We start from the raw sequence: 16267 nt of genomic DNA on the forward strand, positions 1-16267 counted from the left end.
ATGGGACAGCTGGGGGTTTTTGCCACCAGAGGACAAAACCTTTCCTGGGGCGAACGCCTTGGCCGAGCAACCCCAAAATGACCAAAAGTCTTCAGATGTTGGCCAAATCCTGGAGACACAACAGCTTTTGGAGACATCTCTTTTGGATGCCTCCATGTATTTTGTGATTGATTCATCAGCAGCAGGAGGTGGTCATCACCACTTGTACTTTTGTCAGGCTGTTCCCAGAGAGCAGCACCACCCCAGCCGAGTCACAGGGTCCTGGGCCTTTCTCCCACTGCCCTTCCCATGAGGATGCCAATCCTCAGGTCGACACCAGTGGGAAGATCACTGGTATCACAGCAGGCAGGGAAATGTGCTCAGCATTTACACTGGAGACTACTTCTACCCAGCAAAACAAGACCTACCCCAGTAAATCCACAAAATCATCGATCCCCGATATTCAGACGAGGCATGATCTCATCAAGCGTTGGTGATGGATCCATTCTGGAGAACGTCCCTAGCAAGCCCCTAACTGCTCCTCAGGCTGCGGGCATAGGCGAGCCCGGTGCCCACCTCACCTTTGTGACCACAGGGATGGCATGCAGCCCTTGCTTTCCAGCCGGAGCAACCAAACCCAGCGCCAATTCCCGAGCCGTGCGGCACTGTGTCCCCACTGGACAGAGCACCTACGATACCGAGGGAGAGGGGGGAAGCCCTGCTCCACTCTGCAGGAGCGGTCCTTCCCCAGGGGTCCCGCAGCCCACCACACACCACGGGGCACCTCCGCCAGGACTCTCCTGGAGCCTGCGCAGTGCTATGGACATCCCTTCTGCAGGCTATGACGTCGTTATTGCTGACGATGACGTGGAAGGGCCGACAATTTTTCTCTCTGTGGGTTAGCAGCGTCGCTCCTGGAAGCAGCGGAGGCTTTTCATCAGCCTGAGCCCCCCGCTGCGGGCGAGCACCCCCAGCGCCCCAGCCCCACAGCACGCCTCGCGCCCCGCCAGCGCCGCTGCCGCCCGCCCGGCATCACGTCACACGACGTCACACGTCCCCGTTGACGCACCCCCGCGCCGGAGTACCACCCCCCTCCCTTGCTTCAGGCACGCACGCGCGCTCCCAACTCCTCCCCCTCCCCCGCCCCCAGTCGGCTGCATTGGCACGCGGAGGTGTCGCTCCCCGCGCTGGTAGGTGGCCTGCGCTGCCAATCGGTTCCCGGGGCGGGGCGAGGGTGGGAGGCCTGTCCAATCGCCTGGTGGCGGGCGGAGCGGCGGGACGGAGCGGCCGGGAGCAGGTAGGGGGGCGGCAGGGGCTGTTCCGGGTCCGGCGTTCGCCTCGGGGGCCGCGGCCTAGCGAGGGGCCGGGGGCCAGGCCAGGCCAGGCCAGCTCCGTGCCGTGCCGTGCCGTGCCGTGCCGGCGAAGGGGTGTCGCGGCGCGGCCCTGCGCAGGCAGGCCCGTGCCCTGCAGCGCCCCGAGGGTCCCGCACCGGCCTTCCTGAGGCGAGCGGCGGCCTCGAGCCGTGGCAATGCGCGGTGCCGGCTCCCGAGGCAGGGCTCGGCTCGGCTCGGCTCGGGGGCTCGGCCCAGGCCGGCCGGGACTGGCCACGGTCTCGGCTGGGGGTGTGGAGGTGCCTTCGTCCGGCGCGGGGCCCCTGTGCGGCCGCCGCCGCGCCTGAGGTGGGCAGCGAGGGCGGTGCTGCGCTCTGTGCTGCCCGGCCCTCCCGGGCTGCCCGCCGCCGCCCCCTCGAGAGGGCAGGGCCAGGCTGCCTCTTGGGGAAGAAGGTGAGGCGGTGGGGGCCAGGTGGGTGACCTCTGCTCTGCCTCCTCAGCGCTGGCCATGGCCGCGCCCTGGGAAGACGTCCTGCGGGACGAGGCGGCCATCCAGGAGGCAGCGTCGGTGGCCGTGGACGCGGCGCTCCTGGAAGGTGTGCTGATGCGGACCGAGCGGGAGCCCAACGCGTCGGATGTAAGTGCCGGAGCGGAGTCACGGGACGTGTTCGATCCTGGCCGGGCTGTGAGTCAGCAAAGCGAGAGGAGGGCGGGGAGGAGCCGGCTGCCATCCCTGGGTTTGCTGCGCCCTGGTCAGCGAGCGCTGCTTTGCGGCGAGCAGCCGGCTGCCTGGCTGAAGCGGGGTTGAAGCACGACCGACCTGGGGGCTGTAACTCGCACCCCATCCTGCTCGTGACCGCGCCTCCCCTAGAGACTGCCCTGCTATACAGTTCCCCTTTTCCACGGAGAGGGATAGATCTGGAAAGGTTTGGGAAATTGCCAGGGGCCCTGCCAGTGTGTGGTGGTGGGAGTTCATCCCTCTCCCAGCTTCTCAACACCCGTACGATCCTTTGAACCAGGGGAGCATCCCTCGGAGGGGCGTCTGTGTTTGGCCTGCTCCCGGCTGCAAGTCGACCTTCCCCCCCATACCTGGGACTAGGCGATGGGGATGGGGGTGGCTGATGTGTGGGATTACCTCTGGTGAATTTGTGGCAGCTGGCTGGGGCGGGGGTGCTGATGGGGGTCTCGGCCTGTTGGAGGGGGTTACTGTGAAGGATCTCAGAGGAAGAAGTACCCCTGTGCAAGAAGGGTGGGACACCATCGGGGATGGGTCCCCAAGGAGCCTGGGAGCAAGCAGGCAGCTGTGCTGGGAGCTGGCAGAGGTATGAGAAGGGAGGTCTCCACCACGGGGTCTGCTCCTTAATGTCAACGCCACGGTCAGGTCAGGGGTCTGAGGGAACCTCGAAGGGTGAGAGGAAGAGGGAGGCTGGGAGGAGAGGCCAAACACGCTGCCAGTGTCCCTTGTCTCATGTAAAAATCAAGGTGAATTGGGAACTTCTTTCTGGTGTAATGTTTTGTGTTTGAGGGTGGCCCTGTGCCTGAGCTGTGGGGTGAACCAGGGGTCCAGAGTCACCCCTGGGACTCAGTGAGCAGGGATCAAAGGAAGTGACTCTGATGGCCAGAACCCAGGACTGGTAAATTCACCTTTTCTCTGAAACAGAGGTGTTCTGGAGACAGTGCTCTCCAGTTAAGGTGGAAACAAAGCATCCTTCAGAGGGAAGCATTCAGCCCAGCTTGAGCTCTGGAGCACCTGCTTCTGCCTCCACAGTGCCCTGTGGACAGCCTGTAAAGCAAAGCCCTCAAAAGTCAGGGGTCAGCGGGGTTGAGGCCATGTGTCTGTTCAGGGTGCGCTGAGGAGGGCTGGGGGTGACTTCAGCTTTCAGACAAGCAGAGGAAGCACCTCTTTAGCCCAACTTAAACTGCATAGACCTGACTGTTCTGCTGCTCCATCCTTGTTTGCAGGTGGTGAATTATGCTCCTTTCACACTGCTTCCGTCTGCAGTACCAAGTGCCCTGTTTGAACAAGCATACGCTGTTCAGCAAGATTTTAACCTGCTGGTGGATGCTATTAGTCAAAACAAAGAATTCCTGGAGCATACTCTGGCCAGGTAACGTTCTTGCATGTTGCATTTTAATGAAATATTTTAAATGGAAAGCATTTTATCATATTTCAGGCATTCCTACCTTCCATCCGTTCATGTCCTTCAAGCTGAGGCGGGCACTCCTGTCCTCTGCAGAAGTTGTCTCCTTTGCTATGTTATTTGTCCTAAGATTAATTTCCATCAGGTCTTGGTGTTTTGGGGTCTCCTTGGGCCTCAGAAGATGGGATATCTGGCCAAGAGTTGACTCCCTGCAATGATCTTAAATTTTGCCAGTGTTTGAAGCTTGTGAATTCTTAATTGTGAGTTTGTTGGCTCCTGGACCTTAAATTCAAATTGCTGGAGGCTTCTTCGAGTCCTAGATTTAGTAGTCTGTTTTGGTCTTGTTTTGTATCTGCCTGTGGCTATCCAATAACCACCAGCTCTGTTGCCTGCCTGCAGTTATGAAGAGGTGTTTGTTCCTTCCCCCTACCGCTGATCAGTCACCCTGTGTCCCCTGCTTTCCCAGCTGTGCTGGGGAGGTGACCTGCAAGCTCTGGGTGCTGGAGGACTGCTCAGCTCTGCCTTGTGAACTCTGCTGGATTTACCTGTGGCTGTTGCCCTGTGCTGGAGCGAGCATCCCTGACTGTGGCCCCCATAGTCTGATCAGTAGCGCTGATGCTTCCACAAAACTCATTTCCCTTCCTGCTGCCTGTCTGTGCAGGTGCTGCTGGCTCACTGGCACTGGGACAGAGGAAAGTAAACTGTTTTCCAGTGTCCTCCTTGTTTCGCTAAAGCCTGACCCCTCAGAGCTGCTTTAATGCTCGTGCTAGCTCCAGAGCTGGCTGCAACCAGAGCTTGTGGCTGGGGACATGTTTATACTTGTGGTTAAAGAACGCAGCGCCTGGGGCTTCCGTGCACTCAGACGCCTGCCTTGTACCAACTCCCGCTCAGTGTCTCGGGGCAGATCCTTGGAGGTGCTGCTCACAATTAGCTCAGGGATTTGGGACCCTGAAGAAAAGCCGGACCTGCTCTCCTGTGGCCACTGGAGCACTTGGCACTCCAGCGTGCAGGATTTGGAGCTCAACAGGACAGGGGGAATTTGAAGCTCCTGCAGCTTGTTGTATGAACTCTGTGTGCAGGCACAGAGACTTCTGATTTCTTTCCTGTTTCTGCAGAATTCTGCATTTCTTTGCTTTTGCTTGTCCCATCTCTCTGCGCTGCAAATGAAAGTCACCTCCTACAGCGGCACTTTTCATAGAATGGCTGTGCTGAGCAAACTAGATTTGCATTATGGTTATGAACTGTGGCACTTGATGAAGAGTACATTCATGGCGAGATGCTTAACAGTGCTGTAGGGCTTGATCTAACTATAGCCCTGCCATTTGTGCCAGAGAATGTCATAGAATCATAGAATGGTTTGGGTTGGAAGGGACCTTAAAGGCCGTCTAGTTCCAACCACCCTGCCGTGGGCAGGGACATCTTCCACTAGACCAGGTTGCTCAAAGCCCCATCCAACCTGGCCTTGAACACTTCCAGGGATGGAGCATCCACAACCTCTCGGGTCAGCCTGTTCCAGTGTCTCGCCATCCTCGCAGTAAAGAACTTCTTCCTCGCATCTAATCTAAGTCTACCCTCTTTCAGTTTAAAACTCTCCATGCTAAGGTTTTTTTCTAGAGAGCAATTAATTTTCTTGTTCCCCTGTGATGGTGTAAGGGGGCTGATCTGGTCTTTCTTTCTCTCTAGCACCATCAAGGTAGATGACTTCACAGCTCAACTCTTCAGAATCCACATGCAAGTTTTGGAGGAAGGCTTGGCTCAGGTACCTTGGCAGGAGACCCCAGCTGTCAACAGCCGTGCCCCTTTGCATTGTGGTGGGATTGCCTGGTCTCTGTCTGCAAGCTTGCTGCTGTGGGCTTTGAACTGTCCTGTAGTCAGGCCAGTCACTCTCTGCACTATGGTGTCTTGGTTACAGCCTGTGAGCTCAGGACCTTGCCCTGTTTGACAGTCATGACCTTTGGTTAGTGATCCTGGAGACAGTCAGGCCTTGACTGGGAGGATTTAACATGATTTGTCTTTGTCCTCTGGGAGTCGGGAGAGCGCAAGGACGTGTGCCATGTTGGGACCTGTGCTGGACAGGCTGTCCGTGCAGAAGTTCCTTTACTCTCACTAGTGGTATTAACTCTTCTGGAGTACTGAGGAGGGCTGTGGGCCCTGAGCAAGGGTCAAAGCACTCACAGGCATGTCTTGCAGAGGTTTTTATCAAAATGACGGTGACAGGATCTGCCCCAGGAGGATTCTGAAGTGAGATCATCAAAGGGGTTTGCAGTTAAAGGCAACAGGAGAACCCACTTCACCTCCCCTCTGTTTCAGTCTGTGTTTTTAGGCATAAACCGCTCTGATTACATGTTTGACTGTGGGGTGGATGGGACGCCAGCTCTGAAGCAGATAGAAATAAACACCATTGCTGCCAGCTTTGGAGGCCTCACCTCCCGCACTGCAGCAGTCCATGGGTAAGGGAGCATCTCTGGCTCATGCTGCCTGGCGCTGCAGCAGCTGCACCACATGGCCTGCTGCACTCCGTGTCTTTGTGTATGCTTCAAACTCCTGCTCCCTAGGTCTGGTCAGGGCATTTATAACTTTTTTTTGTTCCATAGGCGGGTGTTGAAAGTGCTGGGAAAGTCTGAGGAGGCATCACGCCTGCTGCCCAACAACCCATCTAAAGGGCTTGCCTTGGGTATTGCGAAAGCCTGGGAGCTCTACGGTTCCCAAAGGTAAGGACAGAGGAAGTGCTGGAGGCTGGGTTATCTTGTCTCCTCTGGGGATGCATGTGTTAAGTTTTGAAATTGTGCTTTCTGAAAGATGCCTGTTTGCAAGACAAGCTGCTCTTGAAAAGCCTGTGGCGCCCTGGGAAGAGCAATGTGGTTGTCTTAGTGCACAAGGCTGCTGTGTCACAAAGGCAGAGAGGTGCAGAGGGACCCTGGAGAAGTGTGGTTTAACAACCCTGCGCAGAGCTTGCTTTTCCTCCCGCCCTTGTCCTTGTGCCCCACCCTGGTTTGGTAATTATGCAGGGTCGGTACTGCTCTCCATTTGCATGCTGACCCTTAGAAACACTGGAGAAAATGAGCAGGAGCAGTGCAGGAAGCCTGAATCACAGAGATCAAAAGTTAGTGGTCCTGGGTGCATGTGGAGTGACTCAGGGTTTAATGATGTCCTTGGTATTTTTTCCAGTGCTGTGGTGATGTTTCTAGTGGAAGAAGTCCAGAGGAACATTTTTGATCAGCGATGTGTAGAAAATGAGCTTTGGAACAGGTAAAGGTTGAATTTTCCTGGGATGGGAAAGAAAGGAGATAGTAGTTTTGGAAAAGGGAAGCAGAGCGAACTGCTGCCAGATCACAGTCTTTACCTCAAGGCAGCTTGTGGGGCATCTCCAAGGCTCTCCAGCAGGCACAGCGTGTCGGTGGGAGCATAGGAGCAGGCCAGGGAAAGATGGAGGTGTGCAGAATCCGTTTGCTTTTTACTTTGTCGCCTGCTCGAGGATAAACTAAAAACACTTTATCATTTCTGGGACTGTGAGAGATCATGTCTTGGTATGTAACAGGGCAGCCTTTATCTTGGACTTCTCTGGGGTCTATTATGCAGCTCTCTTCAGCATTCCTTTGGTGGCCTCCTGCCTAGCCTCAGCATCCACCTTTGTCTTCTAGCCTCCCAAAGCCTGTCACAAGCTCTTTGCTGGAAATACCAGCAACCATCAAAGCCTGTGGTCTCCAGGTCTGATTCCTTGCTGATTTTGTGCCTGTGTAGTCCTCAAAGCTGCACCAGTGGTAGCTTTTCTGTGGGCCATGTCTCTTAGGCAGGACAATAAAGAGCAGAGTGGGGTTAATGAGGCTACTGCTTGCTCTCTGACTTGGGATTGGGCACAGGGTATTTAACAAAAGCTAAATTAACAAAGCTTCAAACCCATTGTGAAAGATCTGGGCAAAGTAAGCAACGAGGCAGTGGAGCAAAGAACTTGGGAGGAAGAAGTGCTTTGATGAGATCTAGCCCTGGACCTGTGCTAGAGCAGTAGGAGGTGTATGGAACAGTCTCCAGATCAGCAAGTCCACACTGCCGCTGTGTGGAGGGAAGACTATAAAGCTTAAAGGAGATAAAACGTGCAGGAAGTCACTTGTCTGTCTGCAGCTCTTGGCTTTGAAGCCAACAGTGAGTGAATCTGTTGTGTAGGGATTAAAAAAAAAAACAACAAAATATTGACATCTCTTAGAAACTTAGGAGGTGAAAGGTGAATATGGAAAAATCCAGAGCGTTAGGCATGTGTTCTGTTTCCTGCAGTGTTCTGGCAGCCTGGTGACTCTCCTACTCTTCTCTTAACAGGAATATTCGGGTCATCAGGAAGCGCTTCAGAGACGTGTTTGAAAAGGGGTCTCTGGATGATGCCAAGAGGCTGTATATGTGAGTATGAGCCAAGGTGCGCGTTCCTGGCTGTGTGTTGGGCACACAGGGCTGTAAATGGGAATTTTCAAACAGAGCTGGTGGTATGTTTTGAGTGTAAATAGTGACTTTCTGAGAAAGCAGTTCTCTTCCATGCTCCAGACTGCTGCTTCCCCTTAGAGCTGAAATGATTTTGTTTTCACAGTGGTGAGATTTTGCATACACACTTCAGTCCCTTACAGCTGGAAACATAATTTCCCTCCTTCAAGTTGCAGCCTTCAGAGCTCTGTGGGATCTTCACTTCCTCCACATACATCTGCTACAAAAAGTCCTGGCCTTTTCAGAGGCTTCCACAAAGACATTTCCTGTTTACTGTTCACGTGATGCTCTGCCAGTGGGAGCTAGGCTGGGTTATTAGTGCTACAGGAGGAAGCATTACATGTCCTTATGGTATCTGTTGGTTTTGAATCCACTCAGTGTCTTGCCCACTCCCTGTGGAGGCCAGGGCATGCAGGTCGTAGACTCCAAGTGCTGGTAGTTGATCTCAAGCGTGACATTTGTCCTATTTCCAGGGTAATGTGCTTGGAGCTGTACAAGCCTAATGGAAGATATGGTTTCATGCCAATGTTGGTTTTTTTCTGTAGTTAGGCTAGTTTTTCCATGGTTTGACCTTTGGTGCCTCTGCTGTGTTTAATTAGTGAATACATTTGTCATTGTCAGACAGTTAAGGGGAAAGTGTATCTACTGTACTTCCTCCAGAACATCCTCTCCTCTTATTGATGAATGCCTTTCCAATTAATTACACTGCCTGGCTGCCAGCAGTTTCTGTGCTGCTTTCCTTGACTGTGCAGACAGTTTGTGTGGCCAAAGCTTGGGGGTGTGGTGCTACACGTATGCTGACGGCCCTGCCCTGGCAGGATGTTTTGCTGCCTGGGTAGGTTGTTGAGTTGATGTTTTGCCTTGAATTGCCACCAGAGAAGGACCCTGTTCCCTGCCAGCTTCAAGAATCTCCCAGGCCTGGCTCCCGGTGGCAAAAGCTATTAAAAAATTTAGGTTCTTACCATCCTGCTGGGCTGGGTGCCTGAACTAATTAAGACTTTGGCTAGTCATGGCAGAGGCCAGGTGTCAGCTCCCTGTATCTCAGGACAGGGCAAACCAGCTGGGGCTCAGCGGAGAGGATCCAGGGCTTGTAGTCCTCAGCTTTCTCTGGCAGAGCCAGCCAGGAGCAGAACAGCCCAGGATGCCAAAGAGAAGGGGCAAATGCTGCAATGTCTTGTCTGCCTGACCCTGTTGCAGCCCCCCGGTCCTGGGGGGTTCAGGCAGAGGTGGGCAAGGACTGGCCTGGTTCTGTGAATACTTCTGGTTTCTGTTCCAGTGACGGCCAGGAGGTAGCAGTGGTGTACTACAGAGAGGGCTACGTGCCAAAGAACTACGACCAGCAGGTCAGTACTGACCACTCTTCCTGCCCATGTTGTGGCCTTGCCAGTGAGTTTGAAATGCCCTGTGATCCCAGGGGCCTCTGTCCTGTCCTGAGTGGGGTTAGTCCTGTCCAGCGTGGCTTGATAGCATCAGGAAGCTGTGACTCTGCAGTGCATGTGGGTGTCCCTGGCACTCACACGATAAGAAAAATGAGTGGCTTTCTTCTCCAATAACCAGTAATGTGGTGACGTCTTACCAAAGCACTGAATTGCTTCTGTACAGTGTGCGTTAACACAGGTATTGGCACCTGCTTAAAGGGTTTAGACTTGATTGCAGATCACACTCTGTCCTCTGCTAGGACCATTAGGCTGCAAGTAATAATAATACAGACCAGATCTTACTGTTGTCTGGAGGTGGCAGCACTGGACAAGCTGAGGAGGGGGCGGAGGCAAAGGCAGTAGACTAACCTGCCTGTGCTGTTTCCAGAGGTGGTGGGAAATCCATGTATGCGTGTCTGCTTGTCTCTGGAGTGCTATTCTCACCCCCCATCCCTGCCAGGGAGGGAGGGAGGAGGCAAATCATATGTCAATAACTGAACAGAAAAGAGTATAGAAAACCTACTTCCCCCTCCCCCCCCCCCCTTTTGTCCTGATGGGATGGTTTCTCTCTTTCTGTCTCAGAACTGGGAGGCACGGTTGCTGCTGGAGAGATCAAGGGCAGTGAAGTGCCCTGACATTGCTACCCAGCTTGCAGGCACCAAGAAGGTCCAGCAGGAGCTGAGCCGGCCAGGGACGCTGGAGAGGTTACTGCCCGGCCGCACGGAGGCTATTGCTCGAATAAGAGCAACGTTTGCTGGACTTTATTCCCTGGACATGGTGAGTGTGAGCTGGGCTGAAGCAGGAACGAACGTGCAGACGTGTGTTTGGCCTGTGTGATGTTTCTCTTAGGTTAAGAAGATGAGAGGGCTTTGTTGTGGTCCCTGGGAGACCCTGTTGATCCTGACCCCTGACAGAGGGGTCTGTCAAGGAGCCCCTTCTCCTCCCTGATGCTTTGCTGTTGCCATCCTTTCCTACCAGGGCGAAGAGGGTGACAAGATAGCTGCTACAGCTATCGCTGACCCTGACCGATTTGTGCTGAAGCCGCAGCGAGAAGGTGGAGGTATGAGTTGGACTGGGTCTGTGTGGGTTTTTATTGCGGTTTGTGCTGTATCCAGGAGAGGCAGTAGCTCTGTGATGGTACCTGGTCCTGTGCTGATGGATAAAAGGTGGAGTGGGGTGGCTTGTAGCTACTTGTAGCCATGGGGACTAGTCGTGGCTGTAGGTAGTGCTGCTCCTGGAGGAGCTCCCTAAGGCCCCAGAGCTGGGGTGTGGGGAGCCCAGGCAGCATGTGGGGAGGCAAAGGCTGGGTCTCTTTGAGCTGCCAAGGCTGGGTAGCTGGGGCCAACAGCTTCTGCTGTGCTGGGAAGTGTTTGACTTGCTGGTTTTGTTGTCAGGGAACAACCTCTATGGTGAAGAGCTCAGGCAGGTTCTGGAGAAGATCAGAGACAGCCCTGAGAGAACCTCCTACATCTTGATGGATAAGATCAAACCACAGCCAGCAATGAATTACTTGCTGAGGGCTCACAGTCCCCTACAAGTGTCTGAGTGCATCTCAGAGCTTGGTATTTTTGGTGTCTATGTCAGGTGAGAAACGTGCTTGTGTTACAGGGTGGTTACCTGCTCCAGCTCGCACTTGGGTTGGGAGCGTTTTCCCCTCTGTGCTGTCTGAGCATAGCAGCAGGGCAGATGTCTCTGGGGAGGTGGAGGTACAGGTGACAGATGTGACCGTTCAGTCTCTGCCCCTGTCAGCAGTTCTCTGAGCACTGTGTTCAGATGCTGAACTGCTGCTCTGTACCTGCTGCCAAACGAGTTGTTGAAAAACCATAGAGCTGGTGCTGGCAGTTACTGGTGTAACAAGCAGCCATGTGGAACTGGTGTGTCTCATCCTGATTTCTGGGAGCGCTTTTTGGGTTCTGGATGCAGCCACGTGCTTTTCTGAAGCCCTGGCGATCTCAGAATACCTGAAGGCTTAATGTGGTTGTGTTCAACCCTAAATAGCTGCTGGTTTTGTTTAAAACACTCATAGGCCCATAGAAATGTTTCCATAGCTTATAAATTAAAGTCCTTCTCGTACAATTTTAGAAACAAATGTACTCTGGCAGCATTCAGAACCTGACACTGCCTATGTGCAGAGCAATCAGACCAAAATGGCCCAGCTGAAAAAGGGCACTGTTGCTGGCAGGCACAAAACAGGCACAAAACAGGCACAACTGTTGTCTGCAGAGACCTCTGCATTAGCCTCAGGGCTTTTACATGCTGGTTACTTGCCCTGTGCTGTGGCAGGGAACGTGAATCAAGTTGTCCAAGAGGAAATGCCATATGCTTTCTGCTCTGCAGGTGCTCAGTTGCCCTTTTCTTTGCAGACAGGATAAGGAGATGGTGATGAACAAGGCCGCCGGCCACCTCCTGCGGACGAAGGCAATCGAGCATGCAGATGGTGGGGTAGCAGCTGGGGTAGCAGTGCTGGACAGTCCTTACTTGGTGTGAGGAGGTGATGTCCCATCCTGCCCGCCTCACTCTGCTGCCTGAAGAGCTGATCTGCCACAGGGATGTTCTCCTTAGGGTGTGCTTACCAAGGTCTGATGTGTTGGGAACTGTGATGAGGGACTGCGTGGACAAAACTACTCAAGCGTCCTGTGTGCCAGCCCCAGCTTCTCCTCTGCAATTCCTCATGCAGGAAGAAGGGACTCCCTTGCTCTGCCTGCTCAGGGGGCCCTGCCCCATGTGTGTCCCAGCTGTGATCTCTCAGCACTGCATTGGTCTGGGTAGTTCCCTTGGGGTCTAGGCTGTGGGCAGGGGTAGGTACTGCAAAGCTGAAGGGTGAACGTGCCACAACAAGCACTCATGCTGTTCCCAGTTTCGTGCTCCTTGGTGCTGGGTTATTTCTGGAGATACACAACCCCAAAGCTTAGGGAATGGGAGAAGAAAGGTATATGTGCAAGTAACAGCCTTCATCTGTGGGATTTGTGGCCCAGTGCCTCAGTGCTTTCCAGGTTAAAGAGGGGAGCCTAGCTCCACATGCCCATGGCCCCTCCAGCCCCACTTTCTACTATTCCCTGTGCCTGAGGATCCTCAGGGTTCCTGCACAAGGGACAGCTGCCCTTGTGTAATTTCCCCAAAGGCCTCTTGCTTGCTTTGTTGGACTCAGTACTCAGCCCACATAGTGCCTCTGTGCTAGACAAGGCTGCATCTGCTCCTGTTGCCTTCTGCAGCCTTGTCCAACAGATCCCCACAACAAGGCACAAGAATCCCTCAATGATGGTGGCAGATCCCAGTGTGATGCTAAACTGGAGCCTTCTGTCACAGCCAGTATGTTGATAAAACCTGAATCCCCAAAGGCTTGTGCCAGTGCATCTCACTGCAAGTCATGCATTGAGCATCTCCCAGCTGGTCTGCTGCAGCATGTACAGCCCAGCCCAAAAGCAGTGCCAGGGAGCCCCAGCCTTGGTAATGGTCCTGCTGGGACATGGGATGGGCCGAGTCTGGGGGCTGTGGCAAGGAAGCAAAGGAATTGTAGAAGAGGCTGAGTGGGCACAGCCCCAGCTGCCAAGCCCTTCACTCTGGGACCAGCACCTGTGGATGGTGAGACATGTCTCCCTCCAGGTTTCATGAATCAGTGGGAACAGTGCAGCAGCAGAGGGACAGAGGAGTGCAGGCTCTCTATCCATGGGCTTTTTGCCTCTTTCTTCCCAGCCACATAGTTCAAGGGGAAACATAAAAGATGCACCTTGCTGGCAGTGCCCTGGTAAAGCAGCCAGGCAGCCTCAGCTCTACCCTTCTAGTGACACCAGAGAGAAACAGCATAAAACCAGTGTTCCTGAAGAATGAACATGCTGATTGACAGACCTGCACCTTGCTGGGTGTATTGCAGTAGTGCTGTGTGCTTCAATCATCAGTCCTTCACCTTGGAAACAGTTCAGTTCTAGAAGTGTGACTGATTTTACAATTCCTGGGTGGTGGTTTTGTTGGGGGGAGTTGATTACCCCCAGCCAGAGATTAAAACATGCTGTTCTTGTGCCAGTTTTGGCTTGAGACTAGATGCGAAGGGGAGGTGTTTGCCTCCTCCCTGGCCAGGTGTACACCTGTGCATGGCCCCTTCATGTACCTTCACACCAGAGACAGCTAAAGCCAACCCACCGGTTTCTGCTGTGGTTGCTGTAGGGCTGCACAGCACCATGTTGGAGATGGGTCCTGGCACTTGGCTCCACAGTGCTACCAGCATCACTGGATGGAGAGTTGCTGTGGTGAGGGGTGCCAGGAAGACCGTCTCCAGAAGGAAATGCTCCCAGCCTGGATCTGTGACTGTGCAGTTTGTTGGAGCAGCAAGGGCACAAGGTCAGATGGCAGCTGTGAGGAGCAGGAGAGCACTGTAGCAGCACCCCTGAGCTGCTGGAGGCAGCTGCTGGTGTGGCCTGAGCCCAAGGTGACATGGGGGACCACAGAGTGGAGGCAGAGGCTGGTATCCATTGCTGTGCCTGGGTGAGGACGAGGCCTGGTGTGGAGGCAAGGCAGCTATCAACAGCCTTGAGCTTCCTTGGCTGCTCACAGTGGGTGCTTGTCCATCTCCCTGGCACTGGTCCTGTGCGGGGGGAGGGGGGGGTTGATGACAGATGGCTATTGCACTGTTTTGTGTTTTCCATGAGCCTTAGTGGAACAATGTTGGCTGGAGACAAGGGAAAAACTGAAGTATAGGCTCCAGCCCTGGAGCCAGAGCTTCTGCCCTTGCCCCTGTGCAGAGCAGCAGCATGAACTGTGTCGCAGCCTGTAAATCCCAGTCCATGAAAAAGCATCACACTGGCAGTAACCTACCTCTCCACATCCCCCAAAGCGTACCCCAGTTAGGGGCAGGCATGGCAGGTCCAACAGCAATGTCTGAGCACCCCCATCTCCCCCAGGCTCAACAGCAGACAACCCGTGCACACGCTCTAAGCCTGTTTCCGTTTTGTTTCCTTGAACTTTATTCCATTTGGGATAAAATTCTAGCTGTTTCCAGCCAAAATTACATAGCGGACAAAGAGTAACAGAGGAGAGATAATGTAGGAATCCTTGTCAATAAGGGGGCACCATCCAGTGGTACAGAGCTGTGGGGGACACTGGCACTCAGTGAGGTTATAGATCACAGACAAGTGCTGTGCCAGTGAGAGCAGCAGGTAAGAAGTGGGACTTGGACAACAGAGCACCTGCAACACTTGCCCTGAGCAGCCAGCCTCAGAGGCAGTTGCCTCATCCTTTCTAGCCCAGCCAAAAGTCAGCTCCGTTTGCAGGTGAAGCCTGTACATTGGCACTTGCCAAAACAGCTGTTGCAACAAGTTTTAAAGCCCATTTCTCCTTTGGTTTAAGTGCAAAATCAAACAATTCACATGCAATTTTCATACAGATATTACAAAGGAGGTATCTCCCAGCTCAACCCAGGGCTGGAGTTAAATGTAATTCATTTGAAGAAGAATGGCTTTGGCAGTAGCCCTGTGATGCTTAGGCTCTTGGGCTAGAGGTTTTGGGGTTTTTTCCTCTCATCATCATAAAGCTATGTCAGATTTAAGCAAAAGCTAACTTTCCAACATTTTTTTTTTCCTGATGAGAAAACATTACCTAGAACTAACACAGCCCTGCCTGCCTTGCTGTAGCTACGGTTGTAGTGCACTATAACCCAGCACCTGGTTTGCCTGCAATGGGTAAGGTGCCTCTGCATGGCTTTTCCCCTCCATTCTTTGGAATCAACAGCACCCACTCTTACCCCAGGACACAAAAGGAGCATCCAGCTGTGCAACTTGAGTTCAGCTGTAGCTGGTGGCAGCAGAGCAGGTGGAAGGGGTGCTCTGTGGAACATGTCAGACCAAGACCTTTTCTCCAAGACCATACGTGGCTTCTGATCATGTCCATGGCCAGTGAAGGATCCTGGATTGGGAAAACACACCAGCTGGCACCAGGCAGTTAGGAAGTAGCAGATATTGGTATCAAATTGCTCTAAAAAAAACCTGTTTAAAGCACAGAGCTCCCCTGAGCCTTGCCTCACTCCCTTTCAGGCTAGGGGACCTCTGCTAGCAACAGGCTTGGGCAGTGGATGCAAGACTAAAACTCAGCTACAGCTATGAAGTGAGAGTGTTTTTAAGTTCTCCTGCTGCTTGCAGCACTCCTAGTAGAAAAGGAAGCTTAGCTGGCATGTGAGCAGTGGCAGATGCACCTCCCTTGCCTGCCTGCATTGAGTAACTCCAGCACCACTTCCCCTCCAACCCCCAAAGTTCCTTCCCACAGTGCACAAAGTGCCAGGGCCCCTCAATTACATAAAATTAATTAACACCCCCCCCAAAAAAAAACCCCAAAAAACTCAAGAATGAGGTGCTGAAAAGGGAGGAGGACAAGTCCCTCTGTGCACAAGGCTGAACCTCAGATGTACAATACCCATCTGGAACACAATGCACACACTCCTCCAATGCATGGACATGCCAGTGAGACACAGCCTCTCCAGAGCCAGCCTTTCCCTCATTCATAACGTTTGTACATTCAACAGGTGAAGGTTTCCTTTCCAGGGCAGACAGCGGTTATTCAAGGGACCTGCTCATCAGGACACTGCTGCTGCTACAGTTCCACTCAGCAGGGACAGGTCATGCTGCTACTGTTTAGTGTCACATCTGCTGTTGAAAAGATGTTTTATGATGCCTGGGTTTGCCAAAGTGGAGATGTCCCCCAGATCTTGGTCATTTTTGGCAATCTTTCTTAATATCCGTCTGGTAATCTTTCCTGTAATGACAGCCATGAAAGGAAAGCAGGAGTCAGGATCTCTTCAGCATCCTTAGCAGGAGTGGGGAGTGCCCAGACCTGTGGCATCCTGCTTGCCCTGAGGTTGCTCCCCCCCCGAATTTGAGTGGCCCTGGACAAGCAATTTAGGGCTGATTTCCTTCCATGGGCAGGAACTACTCAGTTCTCCCCAGAA

General features: G+C 53.4%; 2 protein-coding genes across 5 annotated transcripts in view; one reads left to right on the plus strand and one right to left on the minus strand.

Moving 5' to 3' along the window:
- The first annotated feature begins 1141 nt into the window (after positions 1–1141).
- On the plus strand, positions 1142–12193 carry GSS (glutathione synthetase). 3 transcript variants are annotated; one of them, XM_049816390.1, is made up of 13 exons: positions 1142–1169; positions 1811–1947; positions 3273–3418; positions 5135–5210; positions 5762–5901; positions 6046–6162; positions 6620–6700; positions 7763–7840; positions 9195–9261; positions 9919–10113; positions 10315–10396; positions 10731–10920; positions 11700–12193. In XM_049816390.1, the coding sequence occupies exons 2-13, from the start codon at positions 1819–1821 to the stop codon at positions 11821–11823; spliced, it is 1425 nt and encodes a 474-aa protein (XP_049672347.1). In that variant the 5' UTR covers positions 1142–1169; positions 1811–1818; the 3' UTR covers positions 11824–12193. The 3 variants fall into 3 exon arrangements, with proteins under 3 accessions (XP_049672347.1, XP_049672346.1, XP_049672348.1); XM_049816389.1 differs by lacking the exon at positions 1142–1169 and adding an exon at positions 1222–1276; XM_049816391.1 differs by lacking the exon at positions 1142–1169 and adding an exon at positions 1629–1658.
- Positions 12194–14268: 2075 nt separating this feature from the next.
- Positions 14269–16267, minus strand: part of ACSS2 (acyl-CoA synthetase short chain family member 2) — a 34476-nt gene continuing 32477 nt past the window's right edge. For both annotated transcript variants that reach the window (XM_049816388.1, XM_049816387.1), the window contains one exon: positions 14269–16074. In XM_049816388.1, coding sequence (XP_049672345.1) covers positions 15947–16074 — 128 coding nt within the window. In that variant the 3' untranslated portion in view covers positions 14269–15946. The remainder of the gene's footprint in view (positions 16075–16267) is intronic.

This window comes from Accipiter gentilis, chromosome 14 (genome assembly GCF_929443795.1).
Source record: "Accipiter gentilis chromosome 14, bAccGen1.1, whole genome shotgun sequence".
Classification (NCBI taxonomy): Eukaryota; Metazoa; Chordata; class Aves; order Accipitriformes; family Accipitridae; genus Astur; species Astur gentilis.